The sequence below is a fragment of a genome, unplaced genomic scaffold (genome assembly GCF_019419815.1).
Source record: "Pyrus x bretschneideri cultivar Hongxiangsu unplaced genomic scaffold, Pyrus_bretschneideri_v1 Contig3, whole genome shotgun sequence".
Lineage (NCBI taxonomy): Eukaryota > Viridiplantae > Streptophyta > Magnoliopsida > Rosales > Rosaceae > Pyrus > Pyrus x bretschneideri.
Window position 1 is genome coordinate 2,879,073 of NW_025999612.1, and position 20,142 is coordinate 2,899,214.

At 37.9% G+C, this 20,142-nt stretch overlaps 2 protein-coding genes across 3 annotated transcripts; one reads left to right on the plus strand and one right to left on the minus strand.

Annotated features, from left to right (window-relative positions):
* The first annotated feature begins 5,484 nt into the window (after window positions 1-5,484).
* On the plus strand, window positions 5,485-8,156 carry LOC125479641 (probable phospholipid hydroperoxide glutathione peroxidase). Its single transcript, XM_048589211.1, has 7 exons — window positions 5,485-5,527; window positions 5,981-6,069; window positions 6,762-6,838; window positions 6,944-7,005; window positions 7,334-7,452; window positions 7,776-7,943; window positions 8,079-8,156. Exons 1-7 carry the CDS (start codon window positions 5,485-5,487, stop codon window positions 8,154-8,156), a joined length of 636 nt encoding a protein of 211 aa, XP_048445168.1.
* A 634-nt stretch (window positions 8,157-8,790) lies between these two features.
* On the minus strand, window positions 8,791-14,367 carry LOC103942594 (AT-hook motif nuclear-localized protein 5). Of its 2 annotated transcripts, XM_048589734.1 has the most exons (6): window positions 14,170-14,367; window positions 13,290-13,797; window positions 12,712-12,779; window positions 11,883-12,014; window positions 9,591-9,749; window positions 8,791-9,383 (listed from the first exon to the last, which is right to left on the minus strand). In XM_048589734.1, the coding sequence occupies exons 2-6, from the start codon at window positions 13,750-13,752 to the stop codon at window positions 9,156-9,158; spliced, it is 1,050 nt and encodes a 349-aa protein (XP_048445691.1). In that variant the 5' UTR covers window positions 13,753-13,797; window positions 14,170-14,367; the 3' UTR covers window positions 8,791-9,155. The 2 variants fall into 2 exon arrangements, with proteins under 2 accessions (XP_048445691.1, XP_009351050.2); XM_009352775.3 differs by having other exon boundaries at window positions 13,290-14,367.
* Window positions 14,368-20,142: the final 5,775 nt, after the last annotated feature.

Consider the following 20,142-nt stretch of genomic DNA (forward strand, 5'->3'; position numbering starts at 1 on the left):
CTATTTGAATATTTTTGAATTCAAACAGATTATATGTTAATATCTTGTTTTTGTATTTTCTGCAATTATCTTTTGGTTTGTTTTGAAGAGTTTGTTTTTCATTCAAACTCCACTTGTAAAGATCTATATAAATAGGAAATCAATACAAGCTCAGTATCGAGTGTAATTCTTTTATGGTATCACCCTTTTCCTGTCTCATGACAACCTTTCTTTTCAATTTCCATGGCTTCTTTCGCTACTCTTACCAATGTTTCTAAAACTTGATCATCATAATTATCCTTTGTGGTGCGCACAAGTTGTCTCGTTACTCCACAGTCAAGTCTCATGCCATTTGTGGATGGCACCTTTCAATGTCCCTCTCTCTTTCTCCTGGATGATAGAGGTCATCTCACAGACACCATCAATCCCCTCTTCAAACCATGGATCCAGCAAAACCATATGGTTCTTTCTTGGCTTACCAGTTCTCTTACTCCTCCTATTATGCATGTTGTCATCAAATGCATAAGTGTTGTCAAGGCCTGGAAAGCTTTGCAGGAAAGGTATGCATCTTCTTCTCATAACCGAGTTATTCAACTTCGTGGGGAACTTCTCAATCTTCGTCTCAATGATCTTCATATTGCTGATTTTTTGGATAAAATTAATACTTTGGCTGATCAATTAGCTTTATCCGGTTCTCATATGGCTGAAACTGATTTAATTGCTACACTAATGAATAATGTTGGCCCCTTGTATGAGAACATTGTGACATCCATCCAATCCCGAGAAACATCTATCTCTTATGCAGTGTTGGAAGCACTGTTGCTTAGTGCTGAAACTCGCCATCTGACCTTCACTTTGTCTGGCGACACACATGTTCCTGCCATAACTGCCATGGTTGTTCATCGTGGATGCAAGATCACTGCACCTGGTGGCTTTGTATGCGATGGAGGCCGTCTTGGTGCTCCTCACGGTGGTCCGCCCAATCCAACTTACCCTAATGCTCCTGCTGGTTCTCATTAAGGCCGCCCTAATGAAGGTTTTCTTGGTGCAGGTCCTTTCTCTAATCACCCACCCCTTAAATGCCAAATCTGTTGTAGAAATGGGCATTCTGCGATTGACTGCTACAACAGAATGAATACTTCATATGAGGGCCGTGTTCCTAGTGATCATCTCACAGCTCTTGCTGCCCAATCTAATCGTGTACCCTCAGCTCCCACTGCTCCCACCAGTTGGCTTCTGGACTCCGGAGCCAACACCCACATCATCAATGATCTTGGACAACTTACAAACGTGCAGGAGTACATGGGCACTAATCATGTTAATGGCGTCAATGGTGGTTAAGGTTTGAATTTCCAAAATAAGAACCTCTTACATTCACTCTCCAACTCGTTCTTATACCCTTTCTAATACCTTATATTGCCTTGATGCTTCCTAAAATATCTTATCTATTAACCAATATTCATCTGATAATGACTGTTTCTTTGTCATTTACCCTAATTTTTTCCGTGTTCAGGATATCCGCTCGGAGGGGATCCTTTTATCAGGCCGGAGTAACACTGGTGTTTATCCATATTCAAGTTTCAATTCAAATAAAGCACATGGACTGTTTACGTGCATGGGCGTTTGAGTCGATGATCATGTTTGGCAATCTAGACTTGGTCATCCATCCACATTTATTTTAAAGCATTTAGTGTCAACTAGTAAAGTGCCTCTTACTAGGCACCATTTCAATTTTGTATGCCATTCATGCCCTCTAGGCAAAAGCAAGAAATTGCCATTTTCATTATCAACATCAATTTCAAATTTTCCTTTACAACTTATTCATTCAGATGTATGGACATCCCCAACTTTGTCCATTTCTGGATATCGATATTAATCTTCATTGATGATTATTCACGTTATACATGGTTATATCCTTTAAATTAAAATCTGATGTGTTCTCGACATTTGTTAAATTTAAAACGGAAATGGAGAATAAATTTCAACGAAAAATTCAAAATTTTCAAACGGATGGTGGTGGAGAATATATAAACAAAACTTTCAAACATTATTTAGAAACACATGGCATTCATCGTCAATATACATGCCCTCATCATCCTGAACAAAACGGTATGACAGAACAAAAACATCGTCATTTGGTTGAAATTGGCCTCGCTCTTCTTGCTCATGCCTCAATGCCTCAATCTTATTGGGTTGAGGCTCTCCATACTGCCAATTTTTTGATTAATAGAAACTAGTGTTTGGGTTGAAGTTGCGAGAAACGCGACCCCAACGTGAGTAACCACCACCGTGACCACCACGGCCATGGAAACCACCACAGCCACCGTGGACAGTAGCAAATGCAGAAGGGCTGACATCCGCAGGAAGAGAAAAAGTGTTGTGATGTTGTTCCGCACTTAATAATAAAGCTTCCAAAGCATTGTAGGTGATAGCGGTGTCTCGGGCTTGTGCAAAGGAAACAGTAGTCTCATATTGTGGACCAACCTTGCTCATAATAATGGCAACTAAATCAGATTCTGAAATGAGAGCACCATAGAGTGCAAGATTATCGGCGATGACATTAACCTTATCAAGATAATCGGCGATAGAAAGATCACCACGAGAAGTATTCATCAATTCGGTATGCATCTGAATAATACGATTTTGAGAAGTAGAAGCATATCGTTCTTGGAGAGACGACCAAGCAGAGGTAGAATCAATTTTGTTGACAATTGTACCAAGAACCTTAGGAGTGAGAGAACTAGTAATCCAAGAGAGAATCATCTGATCAGTTTGAATCCATTCATTGTATAAAGGATTCACTTTGTTGGTGAGTTTACCGTTGTCATCCAGTAGAAAGGTAACAAGGCAGGGAGAGTCTCCAGTGACATAGGAGAGCAGATTACGACTTCGAAGAAGAGAGAAACTGAGCACACCAGAAATGGTAGTTGCGGTCGAGCTTGATTGTGAGAAAATTGGTGACCAAGGGAATAGAGGCAGCAGCAGTAGAGAAGGACGCCATAGCTGAAAAGAAAAAAAAATTGAACTTTATCCTTCGTCGTTAGACTAGGGCTCGTGATACCATGAAAGCTAATCTAATATGTTTATAGAACACAACTCAATTAATGAGTGAGCTGATTACATTGATATTTATATGAGTAGAATTGATATACGTGTAGAATTAGGATTATAAATGGCAGCATGTGAACTAAATGCAAAACAGAATCAAGATTGAACTTGATCTGCAGCAGTCGCATGGTCTGAGGAATCTATGTTGGGACAAGACTGTCGTTGTGCAGGTGGTATTGCAGTCGGTTTATCAATATATATATAATCCTTTCGATGAGCTTCAGTTAAAAGATCCCTCAAACAAGCTTATGTAAAGGACCTATATTGCACAGACACAGACAAGAATTCGGCGACAAAGTGACATGGCAACATGGCAAATCTCAAAAAATAAGGACACGAACATGACTATCTAAAAAAAATGCTAGTGAAAACAAAAGCATCACTAGAAATAAAATAAAAAAAAGATCCTTTTATATCAATGTCATCGAACAAAAAAAAAATTCTCTTGAATTAGAAAACCGAAATCAAGGAGAAAAAGAACCCACGGGCCAAGCTTGGCAGACTCCCCCAGTCGTCGAAACACGGATGAGGGTTTTCTTTCAGAACCTTATTCACCCCTTTCTGTAAGTCAAGATCAACATGATTGGTTGGGTGGCTAGAAGCTGACTAATCAGCTCAAAAGAAGAACGCTATAGCGGGAGATTTATTTCGTATCAAGAGTTTGTTGGAGAGGCCAGGGAAGACAGATTGATAGATGATGTTAAATCGAGAAAGAGAGAGAGAGAGAGAGAGAGAGAGAGAGAGAGAGAGCTCCTCGTTGGCTTTTCGAGACAAATCATAGGAATGGTGTTAATTCTCATATTCCTTTTAGTCTCGTTTGGTTTTGAGGGCCTCCCCGTCCCCTTCTAGTTTTTTGAAAGCCATAAAACTTTCGATTTGGATCAGCAGCTGATCCAAAGTAATCTATCTCATAATTGCATATGAAAATAAACTGAGTTTTCTTTCCACCAGCAAAGTTAAGTATCGAATGAGTGTTCGTTTTCGGAGATGAATAGAAATCCTTGTTTCATCTTTCAGTTAGAAACGGGGAGGGGAAATGCCACTTTTGACGGCCAACGGAAGGACCAGCCCCCTTTGTTTCGGAAGTTGTTTATATTTCTACATATGTTTCTTCCTCACTTTCCTGCTTCTTTTCTTTACTCTCTCAAAAAAGAGTTATGTTTATGTTCGTAGTACCTAGCAGTGAGAATCCTAAAAATGATTGTTTTGATGTATCAAGTAAATTCTTTTAAATGCAAAAATAAAATAATTCTCTGTGGTGGAACAACATTTCCCCCTCGAATAAATTCTTCTTTTTGGTTGCTAAGGAAATGTTGTTATGTTGCCTTGAATGGTGCACTAATCCTTTGAATCAAGTACCAACATGTATCATCCCCCTAGAACAACGTTCTCTGTCAAACCCTTCAATTAATCGATACGTAGACTAATACTAAATGTACGCATACAATGTGTGGAAACTGTGTAAAGTGATGATAGTTTAATGAATAAAGTGAGCAACATATCTTGAAGGTAGGAAATGTGTCTTAGGGTAACAAATCATTTTAGGCCCCTATGATTCTAAAATGGTTAAAAGCGTTTTTATAAATTAATACCAAAATTCAATATAAAAGAAAATCAAATACCAAAATTTCGATATATAAGAGTGTAATTGTGGTTTCTTTTGTTGTGAAACTAATTATTAAGAGAGAATAGGGGGATGGCCGTTAGGGAAGAGAGAAAGAGAGAAGAGCTTTTAGTATTCTATATTTCTATGTGTAATTCCTGATACTTAGTGCCTTTATTTATACTAATAATGATAAAATGTACTTGCCCTACAATTAATACAAGTTGTACAAGGAGAGGATCTTCTAGATCTAACGGAATTTCTACTTCTAGTTTACAGAATTATTAGAATTCCATCCTTAGTCTTTTAACAATTTTGCAAATGAAGAGAGGAAAAAACTCTAAAATTGTGTTTGGATGAGAAAATTTAAGATTGCTAAGAAATTTTAAAATGATAGACTTTTATTTTCTAAAATTTGTAAATTTTCTTGTTTTAGTTAAACTAAAAGTATAATGGAATTTGAACACATAAATTTTTATTTTTAAACTCGCATCTGACTTTTGTCAAAATTCCATGTTTATTTTATTCATTCTAAACATAGTGTAAAGCAGCATGCAAAACTAAACAACGTCCATCCTAAGGAAAAAGAATGGCTGAACTACCATCGTTATTTCATCTCCACCGTCAGGAAAGGGGAACCACCACTCCACTCTGAATTGCATCTCCATCATAATTTCATAAAGAGCTGATTTCGTAGAAAGCATCACTTAAGGGATTCTTGCTGATTTTGTGGTGTGGAGTTGATTTCCAACATCCCCTTCTGTCGATCTTATTTCTCGTTGGCTATATCTTCCATGGGAAACAAGATTTCTGGTTGCTTTACAGCAATTCCCCAAGGCAAGATAAAGCTTCTGTTCTTTTCTTTTGTTTTTACCCTAATTTAGTTTTGTACAGAACTTGCTATGGTTGTGCAATTTTCGTTCACATTTTATCTTGGGTGCAAAAGTTGCATTTAATCATTTAACCTGTGTTTTTACTTTTCATTTACCCTAGTGTGCCAATGTTGCATTTTTCGCCAGTACTCTTTAGGGTTTTTTTTTTTTTCCTTTAAATGATACTCCAAACTACTCTAAACGGAAAGGGAGATTTCAAGCGCACTGCCATGCATCAACCCAAAATAAACATGCGATATTTTAAACTGCTCTTTAGCTTTTTCTGAAAATGTAGAACAAGCGTAGCGTTGTTAAGTAGTGAGTGTGCTGTTACAATCAACCCAAAATAAGAACGTGAAAGTAACAGGCATAGTTCATGTGTTCCTTAATTTGGCTGGTTTGTGACTTTTACTGGCAGGTGGTACTTCAGAGTTGGGACCAGATTGTAAAACGATAAGCCAACCCAATGAGTACCCAACTGGAACAATTTACGAATACACTGTCAAGGTAAACAAGCCTATCTTCAATTAGTTTTTGCACTTCTCCTCTCTCTGTCTAGCTGGTTAATATCAGTACTGGTCGTTTAGTTCACGGAATAGGTTCTTTGGGAAGAAAACTCCCATGTCTATTGTCAGGAGATGGGAATGGAAAATTTTGATTTCGTGTTTGGAAACGCTGGGAAATGGAAAATTTTGATGTCGCCATTTCTCCCGTTCCTATGTTTGTTTTACAAAGTAGTGGGAATCAAAATTTGTTCAGTTTTTCAATAATAAAGTTCTATCAAGTCGGTATTTTAATTTACAAGTAGTGTAAATCAGTCAAAAAATAATGCTTGCTCTTCAAAATGACGGGAAAAAAATTCTTGAGGGAAGCCAGTTGGTATGAAATTCATGCTCCTGTGAAAGTTCATACCCATGCAGCAGGTATCACATTCTCAGGAGTGTGTTTACCAGACATGAAAAATGGTATCTCGTACCTATTCCCAGTGCTCTAATCCACGTATTGAACGCCAAATGTTTTTCAAACTGTAAATATAGCAAAAGGTAGATAGTTTCGAAAATATGTGATTGTGTTGAATGTGTTCTCTCTCTCTAGCTGTACAAATCCATAAACGAAATTCATATGTTGGATAGAAGTAGTTTTATTGTATCTTGATTTATAGTTCATCTGATGGTTGCTAATTTATATGTTTTGTGCAGGATGTTAAAGGAAAGGATGTGAATCTCAGCATGTACAGGGGAAAGGTTCTAGTGATTGTTAATGTCGCTTCCCAATGGTATTCCTTATAATCACCTTTCTGGCATTTTTTTCGTTCTTCGTAATATTTTTAACCAAAAAATGCAAAGTTCTTCGTTGATTTTCATTTCACCGATTTCCGCAGTGGATTGACGGATGAAAACTACACGGAATTTAATCAACTATATCAAAAGTATAAAGATAAAGGTATGGATTCTGAGCTGATGTTATTTTTTCATGCCTGCCATTTTAACAACCATTAAAAAATTTAACTGTAACAACCAGGTTTCTAGAAAATTTAGTCTTGAGCTGCCATCAATCGATGAAGTTTTTTTTCTTCTAGTAATTAAATTTATTCTGTTTTGCTTCTGCAACAGTCTAATATTTATGAGAAGAACAAGAATTCCTTCAGTTTTGTAATATGAAAAAACATTTTCATCGTAAACTCAATTACTAGGTCAAAAGGTTACTGAAATATTTCTACTATTCTCTTTACTTCTTCTCCTTTGTATCATGTACCGGGGGTGCGGCGCAGGCTTGGAGATTCTGGCGTTTCCGTGCAACCAGTTTGCTGCTCAGGAACCAGGAAGTAATGAACAGATTCAAGAGTTTGCCTGCACTCGTTTCAAAACAGCATTCCCAATTTTTAACAAGGTAGATTCAGAATCGAAACACTAGGTTATGTTGCATCTGCGTTCCAACAGTGTAAACATATTAGACTTTTAGGCAAGCCAGAAGATTGTTCGACTGGATGCCTCATGCATTGTCTTTGTAAAACGACGAACAACTGCATTGTAACTATGCGCATGCTAACAAACTTAAACTTCTAGAATTTCATATATGTATAATTGTTCTATATCAGTGCTTATTTATAACTCCCGTTAGGAATTTTGCAGGTTAAGAGTTTTAGATGTGTTCTTGGACGTTTTTGTAATTATTGCACACTTTTAAATTTACCATTTTTGTTCTTGTGTTAGATTGAAGTAAACGGGTTTAATACTGCTCCGTTGTACAAGTTCTTGAAGTTAGGCAAATGGGGATTCTTAGATGACGATATCCAGTGGAACTTTGCTAAGTTTCTTGTTGATCAGCAGGGGAAACCTGTCGGTCGTTATTACCCAACAACTTCACCCCTTAGCCTTCAGGTGAAAACCTGGACGTCGAATTCTCAAATATAATGTTATGCTGCTTCTGTTGTTTATTGCAGTGATCATGGGTAGGTTTTGTCAAGTACTCTAGCTGTTTAACATTGTATTATTTTTGCAGCATGACATAAACAGGTTATTGGAAGCCTCATGAATACTGTGAGATGCAAAGGCGTTAACCCGAGGGTGCATGCTCCCCGCCAGATTCACTAATCGAACAAAACGATTTCTGTTCTTTGTTTGATGATTGACATTGGCCTAGTTGGGAGTCAAGATGTAATGATCTCTTCCGAACCATCATTGACAGTGACCTGTGATACAAAAACTCATTAGCTTCATCTAGTTTCCTTTAAATCTTGTAAAACCTGGTCTGTTAATTGGTTGTTAGGAGTTTAAAGATGCTAATCTCGTGGACACATTTTTGAAGAAAATGCCCGTCTGCTGGCATTCACGAAATAAAGGTCCGATATGGTCACGCCACCATCGCCTAACTCACACCTGTTTGAGCAGACGGGGGACGAGCATTCTTCGCTGTGTTTTATGTTTTTCCGATCGATACAAGCGCTGTTGTCCCCAAAACACTCCCTTACGACCTTAGTTTAACAAAAGTGATGGTAAACATCCTAATGGTTCCAGATTGGTACACATGGAACCACATCTCAAGATACCAAACAAATCAAAGACATTAGCAGGGCTGTCATTAGAAGGGGCTATAATCACTTCTGAGGCAATAATCGCTTTTCCCAAAAGTGACTATGTCCCTATTAATGAATCACTGCCAACAAGCCCCGAACGGAACAGGCAACGCTCCATCACCTTGATAGCGAAACACAAATTGGTCTGAAGATTTGTACAAAAAGAGAAAAACTCATTCATCCATACATATGCGGCATACAATTCTGCAAATTGTGATTTTGAATTGGTTACGAACTTCAAAAGGACTTTTGATTCAATAAGAAGTTTCCACCTAAAAGCCAAAAGAATATCTTGCTACAGATGAGTATCTTAACCTCCACACTACTTGAAACTTCCTCAATGAGTGAATTTTGTTACCGAAACATCTCCCAGAGTTATGGATTTTGTTACAGATTATGTTAGCATAAACTTGTTCAACCGCCGGTGGGTGAAGAGTCGTCAAGTTACCCTTCTCACAGATGCAGTTCATTTACAACAACACATATATACAAAACCGGCATCTGTTGCAGCTTATCTTCATCCGCGAGTCAAGTCAATACCAGTGTGGCCATTTCTCAAATCAACTTGCCGCGAGCCAGGCCAAATGCCTGCACCGGAGGGATTATAATTTTGAGTAGGTGGGGCACTGCTTGGTAGAGCCAATTTCTCGCTATGCTGTGGCTCGGAATTCTCGTCACTATTGGGACCAGCCGATTGCTTGTTCTTGGTCTTCGAGCTACCATATACAAAACTGCAAAGCACAACCTGCAACAACACATGAATCGGATCTTCAATAGGCATCTGCATTCCTTCACTACAATTAGAACTGATAAAGTGCTTCTAAGATCATCCGATGCTAGACAAATATCAAATGTCACGACATGTGTGCAAGTGCAGACAACCAGCAGGAAATAAAACATTAGCATTCAGCCTAGAAACGTTGAACAAATTACTGAGCAGTAAACAAAATACCTGCACTGGAGTTGCTGCAATAAGCACTGCGACAGCACCACCAATGACATGACCATTAGGATTAGAAAGGGAAACACTTATTCCCCCTGTTCGATTGCGAGGTCCACCATCCTCGGCAACTAAGTACGAACCTGACAAGCATAATATCTGGAACCGACCCTGCAGAGCCACATAAACAACCAAGTTAAAGGCAGAAAATAAGCTAATTATTGCAAAAACCAGACTTGCAAAAGTGCATTTTTATGAGCAATGATTCACTATTTCAGCGTTGAATACTGTGATAAGACAATTTACTTGATAAAGTTAAGAACACGTTTCTGGGAAGAACATATAAACCTTTTGAGCTGCTCCAGAATGGAACAAACAAAAGAGAAATGTTGATACTCTTTGAGATGGAAGTAGGCATTCCAGCCTACTTAAAACCTGGATAGTATCTGGGATTCTGAACTAATTACTGTCAGAGTAACAATGTTTAACCTGCTTCTAACAGTTAACCCCACTCCTAATGGCACCTTTTCTCCTCTTACTAATAAGCATTGACCAATCCACTGAATTATATTAGGTTCGGCCACTAAGAAGGGTTGGCAACAGCCTCAACGACAATCACCATAAGCATCTCCAGATTCTAACATCTGATTATCTGGCTATCTCACTGAGACTTGCAGCTGCTACAGCCACCATCAACCCATTAAATCATCAAACAGCCAGAGTGTGCTGTCATATGTGGACATCTACAATTTACAAGACCCTTTGACGAATCCTTCTACATCTAACTAAGCATGCAAGCAACCTTCCCCGAGGCAGATTTAAATTGCCTGCCTCAAAAACCATGAACATCACAGTATAGCTTAAAACCCCAAACCGTAAACAAATGTTGAGTTTTTTTCCTTACCATCCTCCCATGTTGCACAGATAAAGATACAGATGGGGATATCCAGTACCATACGGTACGCTAACACGGCAAATCTCTAAAAAAATAACGATACAATATGGAAATTAAACTAATATATATTTTTAAAACTATATTTTATAGGGTTCATATGTCATTATATAAGTTCAATAACAAAAGAGTGAAGCATTCATGTTTATCTTTTAACATTAATAAAATAACTCACTGCTCAGTATTTATGGTTTTTGAGAATGGTCCCCGCCTATCCCAGGAATGGAATGATTATCCCTGCCCGATGGGTCTACATCCATCTCTAAATGTCCCAGTGAGTCTACCAAATCCACAAGAACAACGGAATTTAGAAACTACAACAACCCAAATTCCTAACTTAATTCAAGTCAAGATTAATATTTTATCTTGACCGTATGTTAGGAGTACAAGTATCCTATAGTCAACACCACAAGTCAATGATACTCCAAGTGGAGTTTCTGATGAGTATCGAAAGGTATCGTGGGGGTGTAGGCATCCGATACTCACCCTTGTCCAAATTTGAAGTATTGGTGCAACATAGACATTCTCCAAACAGACTCCCTGCCTCCTAGCCCACTTCATTTATCTCCTTTTCATTCTATTATTTCATTAGTTCTAATTCTATTGGTGGCCCAAAGGCCGTGTTAGCACATTGTATACCATTACCAACTGTTCTTCTGCCCCATATGTATTTGATAAGTAGTTAATTACTGCACTAATTTCAGTTTCCCATCAGCTATTTGAACCAAACAGAGTGCTCAAACTATTAAAAGAAAATAAATGTACTATAACTATAACCAAGCACAAATTTACACAATGAGCGGACAGCTCTTAGCAATCATAAACATTATAATGCTCAACAACTTAACTACAGTTACAACTTACAGTATTTGCACGAAATGATTTAAACAAATAGAAGAAAATTTGCAGCTTCCTATCCTAGTTTTGGAATAGAAATTCTAACTGAGATATGGTCCAATATAGAAGGAAAAGGAACTAAAATGGAATTATTTCTTCTGCTGATACGTACTTAATTACCGCCCTAATTTCTCATTAGGAACTAAAAATGTTCAAATTATTACAGAAAATGAGATGTACTATACATATAACCAACCACAAACTTACACAATGAGCCTGGAAGTGGACAGCTGTTTGCAATCATAAACGTTACAACACTTCACTAACTCAACTAAGTTGCCAACTTTGGTATTTGCAAGAAATATTTTTATAAATAAGAAACATGTGGCATCATATCCCACTTTTGAAATGGAATTATCCATTAGATATAGTCCAACATAGAAGGAAAAGTATCTAAAATGGAATTCTTTCTTATGCGCCATAACGAGCAAAATTAAAGAGAAAATTGAGTTAACCTCATATGTGACACTGACACCAGTAGATGCAGGCTCGCGTAGAGTTACAGAAGACACTGCACCATTTCCAGACAATATGCATAGCGCCCTTGGTCTCTGTTGTGCGAATAACAATAATTTTGCAGCAATGTCCTATTGAAAAACGATGAGGAAAAATGTTTAACAGGGGCAGGAGTTCATATGCATTTAAGCAATAAACCAACAGATAACTATCATTCAAAAGCAAGTTCAAGACAAAGACATAAAGACTTTCACCAAGAACCAGACACTACAGAAATCAGTAAGGAAACAGTAAACAGACAAGTGTTGCATGCATATAAAGTAGCCTGACATGCGTGTGTTTTTTCAAATGTACGTACTATGTATCTTGACTTTCTGGAATCCTAGTGATATGGCCATTCAACTGATTTGTACATGTTCTAACTTCTAATAATTCCTACTGGGCTTTAACATAATAATAGGTAAAGCATTATGCAAAATTTTAATAGTGTAGTTCTATAGATTTATGATCCATAAACATCCACTTCAATATTCTAAAAACTATTTGGTCAGAAGCTTCTATTTAGTTATCTGAAGCAAGCATAATAGGGGCCAGTAAGAATAATCAGTGCCCATTTCTGGTATTCATCTGTTTCTTTTCCTTATGCATGAATTTAAGAGCTTATGCAGGTTGAAACCATAATTAAACAAAGAAAATAACTACAACCTCCAGTGTCCTCACGGAGGGACTGTTGAGCACAACACATTGGAGCAACTCCATTGTTAGAGCACAAAATGTTTGTGACATCAATTCTTAGTATCTTACTAATACGGGCGGTGTCTAGCATACCTCTCCAACTCCAATGGTGATAACATGGGGTGCAAAAGCTAATCCTGCCGAAGTGTTCATCCAATCTCCTATGAAAACAGTTTAAAACGTCCAAGACATGGTAAGAATAAGCCGCCCTTATAAAACATGTGAGAAATAGAAAAACTGGAACTGGAAAATTACAAACGTCTAACCACCAACGATTAAAAAAAAAAAAAAAAAAAAAAAAAATCAAGCGTAGCGTACATAAAACAACTATAACACCAGAATCCATGACTGTTACTTCTACATGCATCTCTGCTTCTGAACTCCTATACATCTTTAGATGTTTGTGCTAAAAAAAGTCGTTTGTTAGTGAGCACCTCAAGGACAATACTCGTAATTTACAAAATGGGGGAAGTTTACTAACATTAGCAGAATTGGCATGAATTAGCCACCATTTATAGAAATTGAATGAACGAAATTGATAAGAAAATGCTAAACAATAATGGACCACTAAATGCTAGCCAACTAAATTTAGAAAAATTGATAAAATTAGAACCGGAAGCAAACAAAAGTAAGACATAAAAAGGGGTGTTAGCAATTGCACAGAGATTTACCAAGAGCAGCCAACTGTTGCTTCCTACCACTCCCAGGTGGCCTCCCTCTACTACGTTTCGGGGTCGGATTGGTTGAACCCGGTGTAGGAGTAGGTGTTGCAGACATGGGAGACAACCCCAGAGAAACTGGCCCATCGGGGCCATACTTCCGGGGCCTCCCTCTTTTCTTCTTTACAGGCTGAGCTGAAGGCGCTCCGGGAGTGACATTCATGGTACTGCCATGATGTTCAAAATTGGGTCTTGAAGGCTCCACTGAGAATGTTGATCCCACAGAGCTGACCCTCACATTGGACTGAGGTTGGATTAGGGTGTTTGAGATGGGCCTGAACCCAAGTGCAGCATGGTGAAGTCCGCCACCGCCGCCAGCCTGTGATCCAGGAATAGACCCACCAGTCCCTCCTCCCCTATTGATGTAGTATGAAGCTGACCCACCAGACAATCCCATTGCTTCCCTCCCATCCATGCATTTACTAAGAGATTTGTCACTAAAAACTCAACTCTTTGTCACCTAAAGATCGTTTCTACAACCCTCTTAGTCAATTTTACAGAAAACAGAAAATTCAAACAAAATGGGGGAAAGGTTATGACATTATTTTCAAAAACCGAAAAAAAAAAAAAAGAGGGGAAATAAATCCCCTTTAACCCTAAATCTTCAAAATACAAAAACAGAGTGAGCTTATAAAAAAGGGTTTTGCTTGAAGTTCCAGAAAAATCTAAAACCCTAAAAAGTTCGGACCTTTACCCACAGAAACAAGTAACCAAGTGACTGCAGAGCTTGAACATTAGGACCCCTACAGACCCATTACACAAAATATCCAGCAAAAACCAAAATGTAGAAAATCCGGAGCTCAGGGAGCTACAGAGAAGCAAGAATAACAACCTGGCAGCTCTTGAGCGACTGCCTCAGACACAGCAACAGAACAAAACCCTAGATTTGAAGTCTAGGGTTTTGACAGGCAAATGCAGGAGGTGGAAAAGGGGAAAAAAGGAAGGAGGAAAAGACAAAGGGAAAGGGGTTGGGGAGAAAAAAAAATGAAATGAAAATTTGAGCTTTTGAATGAAGTTGTGTGTGTGTGTGTGTGTGTGTGTGTGTGTGTGAGAGAGTTTTTGGGTGTGAAATGTGAACTACTGAGCAGGAGGGAGAGGGAGAGAGAGAGAGAGAGAGAGTACTTTTACCTTTTTCTTTAATCTGATCGGGTGAGTGAGGCCTGACGGGAGGTGTGGTAGGGTGTAAGGTATCTGTGACTATACGAAAGGAAAGACTTATTGCCATTGGACAGACGGGCCCCTACCCGAGTACCAACCTAGATGTCCTCGTCAGATTGCCCTTTCTTAGAGCAACTCCAGCGTTGGAGCCCTCCCCCGAGTCAATGCATTATTCAATCCACCTAATGAATAGTAACTGCCCTTAATGAACAGTAAATAGCCCTGGCAATAGAATTTGCATCTCCACCGTTACACTTCAATAGCCCTGGTAATAAGCAATAAAATATTAGTATTTTTTTTATTTATAAAATAATACAAAATAATTTTAATTGTAATATCGGATAAGATTTTTAATCGTTCTCGTTGCGCCACGTGTCATTATCCGAAGTATTATTAAATAATACAAAATAATTTTATTTGTAATTTCGAATAAGATTTTTAATCGTTGTCATTACGCCACTTGTCATAAAATCCGAAAAGACAATTATTGGGGATGGATTTCCGATAAATTTTTTAATCATACTCGTTATGCCACGTGTCATTATCTGAAAATACAATTATTGGTGATGGATTTCTGATAAGATTATTAACCAATCACGTCGTGCCACGTGTCATAATCTGTTCACAATCTTTGAGGATAGATTTCCATCAGATTTTTAACAAATGACGGCATGCCACGTGTCATAATCTGTTCACAATCTTTGAGGATAGATTTCCATCAGATTTGTAACGAATGACGGCATGCCACGTGGCATTATGTACAACCTAATCCTTTCTGAATCCTCTATATAATCCACCATCCATCCTCACAAATCTCACACCAATTTTCTCAAGATCTTTATCATTATTCATAGTTTCTGCTTCCTTATTCACAAAAATCTGTATCATTATTCATAGTTTCTGTTTCTTTCTTACAATGTCTTCTTCTTCTTCCTCAAGGATGATGTGGGAATTCAATCAGGAAGAGGAAGAATTGTTTAACGAATCAGAAGCAATGTTCAATCACCAGGGGGCAAGAAATGAGAGGGAAGAGGATGAGGAGCGTCAAAGGAGAGATGACGAAGTAAGAATGGGCAGAACCTCACATTCCCGTCGAGTCGTCCAAGGTATGGCTCAGATCTGCAGGCCCAGTTGTTCTGCAAACCTTGATAGAAGCAGGCAACGACGAGGTATGGAACTCTTGGATGATTATTTTGTTCCTAATAGTGCATTCCCTAATACGTACTTTAGACGTCGTTTTAGAATGGAACGACATTTGTTCAACAAAATCATGATTGATATTTGCAACCATGATTCTTACTTCGTGCAAAAGAAAAATGTTTTTGGTGCTATGGGTTTACTGCCTGAGCAAAAAATTAATGCTGCCTTGCGGATGCTTGCATATGGAGCATCTGCAGACCAAGTGGATGAGATAATGAGGATGGGGAAATCAACCATTCTTGAGTCCCTGATGAGGTTTTGCGGAGCAATCGAATCTATCTACACCGCTGAGTACCTCCGCAAACCTACAAACATGGACTTGGAACGGCTGTTGAAGAAGGCGGAGATGCGTGGCTTTCCTGAGATGATTGAAAGCATTGATTGTATGCACTGGACGTGGAAAAACTGTCCAAGTGCATGGCAAGGCGCTTACGGGGACAGAAAAGGAGCAAAAAGTATCATTCTGGAGGCGGTCGCATCTTTTGATACATGGATTTGGCAGGCCTTTTTCGGGGTCCCGGGAGCTCAAAATGACATCAACGTCCTTACCCAATCCCCAGTGTTCAACGATGTCCTGCAAGGAAAGGCACCAAAAGTGACGTATGAGGTCAACGGACGTATGTACGACGGGCCATACTACCTAGCTGACGACATTTACCCACGATGGTCAACATTTGTCAAAACAGTGCCACGTCCGCAGAGTGCAAAGGAAAAACACTTTGCAAGCTGTCAAGAAGGGTGCAGGAAGGATGTAGAGCGTTGTTTCGGTATCCTCCAAGCTCGTTGGGCGATTGTCAGGGGTGCTGCCAGATTGTTTGATGTAGAGTTGTTTCGATCCATCATGATGACGTGCATCATTCTTCACAACATGATTGTGGAAGATGAGTACGATTATGAAGCCGTTGATGAATATGAGCCAGACATGATGAACAATTCAAGAACACGTATATATTGTGCTCATGACGCCACCGATGAGCCCGTGCAACATGAGCCATTACAAAGGGATGGACATTACAATGAAAGGCTCATTCAACGATATACTGCATTTCAAATGCCAGACATGCACAATGCCCGACAACTTGACTTGATAGAGCACCAGTGGGCATTGAAACAAGCTGAAGATAATTAAGTTCATTTTGTGTGTTTTTTTGAATTTGGTATGTTTATGTTATTTTATTTGGTGTGTTTTATTATTTGGTATGTTTATGTAATTTTTTTGGTGAGTTTTTAATTATTCCGTATGCTTATGTAATTTTATTTGGTGTGTTTTTGTCATTTCAATAAATATTCTCTTAGTATAAATAACTTACCAAATTAATTTGAATAAATATTCAATAAATTGGAAACAACATAAATAATACAAACAATAAATAATAAATTACAACCCAAAGTGATTGGAAAATTATGGGCTCCGATTACAAAAAGTACTCTATTCATCATCACTTAACCAATTTGTGGTGCTAGGATGATCTTCTCTTATGGTGCTAGGACCACCTTGGCTTGCTATCGCTTCTCTTGCACGCCTCCTTCGCACCACGTCGGCTTTCTCTGACTTCCAAAAAAATTTGGAATTTGGAGACTTCCCTTCTAAAGGCGTGTTCATAATCTCACGATCTTGTTGAGCCCGTCTTTCTTCTCTAACATGTTCCCTTTCTTGCCTAAGTAGCTATCTTTCTCTCTCATTAACCTGAAATTCTCTCTCAATAACTGCAGCTTTTGCGTCATCTCTAGCCTTATCACCCTCATATTTCGCCAGTTCCCTCGCCAAAGTCAATTCACCTTGGCGAGTAAGTTCTTCCATGAACTTTGCATAATCGTTCTTGGAAGCACTCCCTTTTCTCTTTAAAGCCTTCTTACCTTGAGGCCTAATTGGATAACGGGTCGAACCCGACGCTTGTTCAGGGAGGGGCGTTTCGGGCACTTCTTCTGCATCATCTTCATCAACATGTGAGACATGATCGGGTGTAGAGTGGAGAAGGGTGCTGTTCATGTGCACTTCTGGACCGACTGGCACAACTCTAAATTTAGGACAATCTTTGACAATATTCCAACATTCCCACCGGTTGAATGATTTATTTTTGCTTTTGGTTTTGGCAGCGTACCAAGCTTGTGCTTGAAGTTCCTACACAATGAAAATAAGTAACAAATAAATAATTATAATGAAAATAAGTAACAAATAAATAATACAAACAATAAATAATAAATTATGTAGGTAACAAATAAATAATACAAACAATAAATAATAAATTATGTAGGTAACAAATAAATAATACAAATAATAAATAATAAATAATACATAACAAATAAATAATACAAACAATAAATAATAAATTATGACGGTAACAAATAAATAATACAAACAATAAATAATAAATTTTGTAGGTAACAAATAAATAATACAAACAATAAATAATAAATTATGTAGGTAACAAATAAATAATACAAACAAATAATTATAATGTAAATTTGGGTATCAAATAAATAATATATTGTTACCTGATCCGAGTAATTTTCCCCACTTCGAATATTACTACTAGCTTGTGCCAAGGCGTCTCTCCACGTACTAAACGATTGGCTAAGTAATTTCCAACGACTGGACATCGATTCTTTGGTTCTTTTCCCACCAATTTTCTCAAGAAAATTGGTATGAATAAGACTCCACATCTCTCGCAACTGCATCTCATTACCCGTAAGCGAACTATGAGTAACTTCAACCCAGCTAGTACACAACGCAACATCTTCAATAAGCGACCAATTCGTACCTGCACCAGTGGTCATTTTGTTGAAAAAAAATGGATTCAAACTTTGAGACAAAGAAAGGAATGTGATTGAAAGTAGTTGAGAAAATATGAAATTGTTGTGTAAGGTAGATGATAATGAGAAGGTATTTATAGAAAAGTAAAAACAATTTTTTTTACAATTTTTTTCAGTTTTTTCAGATTTTTTTTGAATTTTTTACACTTTTTTTTTAATTTTTATTCAATTAATTAATCTCTGCCGTTGGATATAAAAAAATTTGAATTCCAACACTCCAGATTGTGCCACATGTCACAACGGTAACTTTTCTTAAATTTAAAACTATTTTTTCTATTATTTTTTTATTTATAAAGAATATTAATATCCACCGTTGATCTCAGATCGAACGGTGGATATTAAATCTGACTTTTTTATTTTTTTTTTACCGTTGTGATCGAACGGTCTAAATTAAGTAACCGTTGAGATCTAATGGACCGTGGGAAGCCACGTGGCTTCCCAACGGTAACTGACAAAGGTTTTTTTTTTTTTTTTTCTGATTTTGTGTCAACGACGCTCCCCCACGCGCGAGTGGGGTGCACGCGCCTGACACAAAAAAAATTTAATATTGGCTGACGTCACATTACCTCAAGCTCTCGGGCTGACAATCCCCCACGAGCCCGGAGTTCGGGCCTCCACCTTCGGTCGGGCTAGCCCACGTTGGAGCTGATCCACTGGCCCTCGGGCCCTTGTTCTGTCCATTGTCCCCCGAGCCAAAAGCCACGTTGGGCTTGCTCTTAGGGCACAGAGTCCTCCAGCCCCCACGCCCCCACATTCTTGGGAAGATGATTCTCTACCCTCCTAATCTCTTTACATTTTCATCTCTTCTTAATTGAACGGTCACGGTTAAGCTACGTCAACATTTTATATTAATTTGTTTATAGAAATAATAAGACAAAAAATAATGTGAGAGAGGAGGGGATAGAAGTAGATGGGAATAGGAGGGTAGAAAATCCTCCTCCATATTCCTCCCTCTCTCCCTTACTTATCTCTCTTGGTGTTGGTGTTGGTATCTTTGCTGAGTTAGGCCATCTCCAACCGAATGAGGGTCAGAGGGCTCGTTTTAGCCTTCTAGACCTCCAACAAATTAATATTTTAATAAACAGTGCAGGGTCATATTTCTTAGGTCATCTCCAATCGATGGTTGGCCAAATGGCTCGTTTTAGCCCTCTGGTCCTTCAAATTAATATTTTAATAAACAGTATAAGGTCATATTTGCCTCCATCTCTAACTGAGGGCCAAAGGGCTATAGAGCTCGTTTTAGCCCTATCACAAAAAACCGTCTCCAATCGAGGGTCAAATGGTCATAGGGCCAAACATAATTTGTTATTTAAATTTAAAAACTAGAACAACTTAAATTTAAAAACTACAACAACTTAAATTTTAAAAACTACAACTTAAATTTATGTTGTATAATTTTTATGTTGGTTAGTGTTATTTAATGTTGTTTCATATTGTTTAATGTTGTTTCATTTTACTTAATTTAATTTAATGTTGTATAATGGCTTAGGAAGTTATAGTTAAAAAATAGAATTTAAAAAAAAATATATGAAACACAAATTTTGTAAAATAGAAGTTACAGGAAAAAAAATAGAATTTAAAAAAAATATGAAACACAAATTTTGTCAAATAGAAGTTACAGGAAAAAAAATGA